We start from the raw sequence: 5,295 nt of genomic DNA, 5'->3' as shown, positions 1-5,295 counted from the left end.
AAAGAGACATCAAAAAGAAAATTAAAAATGTTACTTTCGTTTATTTTAATTGCCATTTGCAGTTTAAAAAAAAACACACAAAACAGACATCATAAACAACCACATAAACAAACAATGGACATAAGTTGCAGTTGCAGTTTGGATGTGATTTTCCACTCAGGACTCAGTGGGAAAGTGATCTGTAATATATACCTTCCGAGCACTGTGCTTTGTATTGATTTAAGGGGAAACTCTGCTGCGTACTTTCATTTCAAAACATGACCTAGTGCTTCGGTGCGGGCGGATTGTTCGTTTGACACCGGATCGCGGCGCAGTCCTTGCCTTGACTCTGTTGACACATTTGTTTTGTTTTCAGGTGGCTCAGTTGTCGTGGCTGGAGAGAAAAGTGGCTGCCACGTTATTCGGCGAGCCCCCCAGTGCCACCGTGGAGGACGCGCTCGGGAACTTCTTAAAGGTGCATGCCGTTTGTTACAGCTGGATCAAAATGAAAAATATAGAACTTTTGATTCTTTTTTAATGCATCCATCCTCATAATATAGTCTCTGTACCAGTTTTGAATCAGTTTAGCTCATACTTTTGCACTTCTACTACGATTAGTACTTCGACTAAGAGTGCTGTAGCAGAGGTAGCGTTTGCGTGATTCTATTTTTTCATTTTAATGTATTGTTTCTATCATTTATTACCAGAATAATCAAATAATAAAACCAATCAAAGCAACAGCATGAGTCCATGATCAGATGTTGGCAGAAGTTATTCAGAGTTTATCGTGCCAACTTCGATCTTCAAAAGCAAAACAAAAAGCAATAATACACCAAACATAACCAAAAGTATTCAGATTTTACACAGTATCCTTATTACTGTTACTCCATTACCACATGTCTATAAATATCCACTAAAATAAAGGTCAATTCAAATGTTTTTGCTGAATTGCGACTAATGTTCTCTTATTATTGAGCTGCTGCAACAAAGTCACTGATTATTTACACAGGAGATTGCAATGTAAATTATATTGCAAGTCTTTATATAATAATTATAAGTCTAACCACTCTGCCCCTACTTTCCAGTTAATGCATACTTTATTTTCGACAACATATTACTATTTTGTCTTTGTACTTTGCATTGCAACATTAAATTGTCCTCATTGGAAATAAAGGTTTTCTAAATTCTATTCAAAGTATATTTTAATGTTCTAGTCAAACACTATGATCTCAACAATATTTATACATTTATAAACGCAGGTTCGCCACATGAAAAGCCGCGCTGCGCCATCATTAACATAACTTCAAAGCGCAGCAAGATTAAAAAGCACTCCACGCTAATTGCTCATCGCGCCGGGGGAACTTTCCAAAATGTCCTTTTGCTCCGAACGACTTCTAAAACTTCACGGGAGCTGTTTTAATCGTGACACATTTCTCTGTTTATGAGGCACGCTCCGCTTCACTCGCGTCATGTTTGTCTAGGGCTTCTTTTTTTCTCGATTGCAACATGCCTCCAGGTCGCTTCTGTACCTGCAGCGGTTGTCTTAGGCCAAACCCACAGCATTTAAAACGACTTAATCTGCGCGTTCCCACATTTCATCTGTTTATATAGCACCGATCTGAACCCTGCTGCTCCCAGCCAAGATTTCCCCAGCTCCAGTCTCGTGCTTATGCTCTCCACGGTTGATTTAAGTGGACCGCGTCGAGACTTGCACGTCGTGACCCAAAGCAGTGGCTGTCTGTTTAACTCTGCCAACACTTGTTAGTAATAACCTGTTGGCAATGTTTTTCAGGCTGAAGAAATCCAGCCGGGATATTCCAAGCTCAACTATGTTTATCTCGCAAAGGTCAGTTTTGAGTTTGAAGCGGCAAGAACAGCACGAAACACCCAATCACGTAACGCAAACGGTGTCCAATGTTTGCGCAAATTAACAATAAATTGGTGTTAAAACTATTGATTGGTCAAGTTTATGACATTTGAATTCAAAATCTTGCATACGGTTCCTTTAGACTTGATGGTAGAGTTTGCCTGTTTATCAGATTGCATATTTGTTGTCCTGGTTTATGGTTCGTATCGCTGTATTTACTGGGTCTGTTCACATGAAACAAAAACTGGCACGAAGCTCGACGTCCTCTCTGTCGGCGCACGTAAACAAAAGTGAAATGATTGTTTTCACATTTGCCAAAGGCGTGATTGATGTCAGTTGAAAGCTGTAAGATCAACATGACAAGTTTGTGAAGCCGAAGCCTGACAAATGATGATAAGTTTCAATATTTGTGGCTCATAAGTTTGGATATTTCTCTCAAAAAATAGCGTTATTTCAGTGCAACTTGTTCAAATAGTTTGTCTCCTGGTGTACATAGTGTTTGCGTTAGAATAACTTGAATAACTTGTACTGACGTTTAAAGTACAACAAACATTACTACATCAAAGAACACCATCGCTTTTAACACTTTTTATTGATCCACATTAAACATAGCTCACGCATTACAATGTTCTAACAAAGGGTGAAAAAGAATGTGTAATAAAAACTGTACTTAAAAAAGTAACAAAGATGGCAAAGACCTGTTCAAACTTCTGTCATGGAGGCGACAGTTTTGCAGGGTTGAAATGTCCTTTAAAAAATTGTATTTGAGACTCACATAAAGTACAATTTGTGGTAAAGTGTGTGATTTATCTGTAATTAAAATGAAAAACTACTGTGCGTTCAGCATTTCTGTTACTGTTGATTGATTGAATGATGTTGTCTTCATCAAAAATGCCAAGTGTCTGACATAATCGACTAATAAATAAACAAATAAGGTAAAATACAGAAGTAAATGTGTTTAAACCAGGCTCTGATGTCACTCACATGTGTCTGAGGGGTTTTCATTCACTGAAACCGCCTTGAAATGTCATTATTGTGTGATATTCTGAGGTTAATCCCAGTTTATCTATTGAAATCACATGTTCTGCTCCACTTTTGCCTCCATTATGCCTCCATAAGTCACACTGGACTATAAGTCGCACCAGCCCAAAAATGCATAATAGAGAAGAAAAAACATATATAAGTCGCACTGGAGTATGAAATGCGTGTGAAAATAACAAATAATATCACATATAAGTCGCTCCAGAGTATAAGTATATAAGTATAAGTCGCACCCCGGCCAAAACGATGAAAAAAGTTATTATTAAAAAATTTATAGTCCGGAAAATACGGTAAATAAGAAATAAAGAAGTGGATCCGGGAAATACAGTATTGATTTGGCTGTAAAAACTGAACCGTATTCTGCACCAAATTGATTGAGAGTTTGATTTTTATTCAGTCACAAAGTTTTGGTGCTGATCGTGGTCTGCGCTGGGGCCGTGCTGTTGTTGTTGTTGTTGACACGTGCTGCTGTTGTTGTTGTTGTTGACACGTGCTGCTGTTGTTGTTGTTGTTGACACGTGCTGTTGTGCTCGACAGTGTTACAGAGACCTGGGGCAGAAGGAGCAGGCTCGGAGGATGTGCCACGCTGCAAACTCGGCACAAGCACAAATAAAAGAGGTACAGTCGAGCGCTCCAGGCTCAAGCTCGTGTTTTTCCTCCGTGACCCGGGGTTAATGTAACAATCCGTTATTAATCTCTGACTTTAAAGGTGTAAGCGCTGCAAACAAAGGGAACCGCATGGCAGCCGCACTCACTCAACACCACACATTTACTTATTTATCAGACAGAATGAGAGAGAAGCACCAAAAAGAACTATATATAACAATAAAGATAATTAACCAGAGCATTTTAGTGAGACAGACTGGAAAGTTCTATTGATAACTACAAAAACATATTAGCATATCCATATGTTATTGATATTTTATAACATTAACATATAAACTTATGGTCATTATCTCATTACGTTCTTAAATTCTTACATTCTTAAATAAAATGCATGATAAGGTTTGGCTTTGATAATAAAAAGTGACCGTCAAGTTTGATCCTTTGTATTTTAAAATCACATGTCACTTATATTCACCTCATACTAATTATTGATGTCTGTCAAATAAACAAGATGGTTTTGTTTTTATGGCACAAATTATGACATAAAAGTTACCAGTGAAAGCACAGGGTGAAGTGTTGGCAAAGCCCAATGACAGACCAGACTTTTTCATTTAATCTTAAGCCTTTCTAAATATAAATAGTAGAAGATTTCTGCTTTTAGGATTTTCAATGTTTTCACCACAAAAATGTAATGATCTGTGTCGCCCTTTACAAATAGAACCTAACAATATGACTTAAATCAACATGTGTTTGAGAAGGAATATTATTTCTGACATTATTCATTTGAGATACTGCTGCTTCTGTGGTGTTTTGTACAATGCCAAAAACTATCTCTTTAGCGCTTTTTGAAACTGAATCACATCCAAGACTTTGGCCTTTCATTTAAAACAAAAATAGAGAATTGTGTCTGACTTTACTCATATTCACCCCATAAATCATAGATAAAGAATGAACACAAACGGATTAAAACACATGGTGTGTGTTTCCTTCCAGGATTTGGAGGCGCAGAAGGAGCTGGACGTCCTGATCCCGGCTTTGGGAGTTTGACAGAGCCTTGGCCTGGTCTCATATTTGAGTCTGAGGATATAAAAGGTGTTTAAAGGGATTATTCCACTCCGTGAGTGTCCAGGAGCCGGCGGCTTTAACTTGGTGCAGCAGAAAAGTGCTCTGAACCGTCCTGACTTTCTGATCGGAAGAATCACAAATCAACGTTCTGATTGTTCTCATTACGTTCTGTGTGTTATTTTAGTGCAAATGTGGCTCTTTCCGTGTAAAAACGTGTTCAAAATAATGTTTTGAATGTAAAGGTCTGGGGAGTGAATATTGCTTTGCCTCAAATGTTCCAGAGTGTGGCATTAACCTTTTTATGTCTGGCATATTTTGAATCACTGGTGTTTTAACTGTGGGATCGCCTCGCCACAGATCTGACCTGTAACTTGGCTAGGTGGTGTTTCTCGCTTGTGTCCACGCAGGTAGATCAGTGTAATGCCGTACTGCGGAACATTTCAGGCCAAAGCTACGGCGCAGGAGCTGAGCCGACGAGCAGATGGTGGATTGTTCACCAGAGAAGACGACATAGTCACCTTTAAATACATGAATCAGCAGAAAAATGATGGAACTGACTGAAAAATTGAATTGTATTATTTGTTGTGAATTTGGTGAACATTTCTTCTTTTTTTATATGTTGAGAGAATTATCCAATTATCAATCAATATAAAAATTAGACCAATATGTGAGTTATTAAAGTGTTTAGAGTAAAAGAAAAACAAATTAATTTGTTTGGATCAGTGTAAAACTCAATT

The 5,295-nt window shown here is 38.0% G+C and overlaps 1 protein-coding gene across 1 annotated transcript in view; it reads left to right on the top strand.

Moving 5' to 3' along the window:
• rmdn2 (regulator of microtubule dynamics 2) overlaps positions 1-4,671 on the top strand; it is a 36,145-nt gene extending 31,474 nt beyond the window's left edge. Inside the window, exons 6-9 of the mRNA XM_072437271.1 lie at positions 356-454; positions 1,772-1,825; positions 3,425-3,505; positions 4,487-4,671. Of these exons, the coding sequence (XP_072293372.1) occupies positions 356-454; positions 1,772-1,825; positions 3,425-3,505; positions 4,487-4,540 (288 nt within the window). The 3' untranslated portion in view covers positions 4,541-4,671. The remainder of the gene's footprint in view (positions 1-355; positions 455-1,771; positions 1,826-3,424; positions 3,506-4,486) is intronic.
• Positions 4,672-5,295: the final 624 nt, after the last annotated feature.

This window comes from Eucyclogobius newberryi, unplaced genomic scaffold, assembly GCF_026437365.1.
Source record: "Eucyclogobius newberryi isolate DKJ021-1_F unplaced genomic scaffold, fEucNew1.0.hap1 SCAF_8, whole genome shotgun sequence".
NCBI lineage: Eukaryota > Metazoa > Chordata > Actinopteri > Gobiiformes > Gobiidae > Eucyclogobius > Eucyclogobius newberryi.
This window is presented reverse-complemented; position numbering and strand designations above follow the sequence as displayed.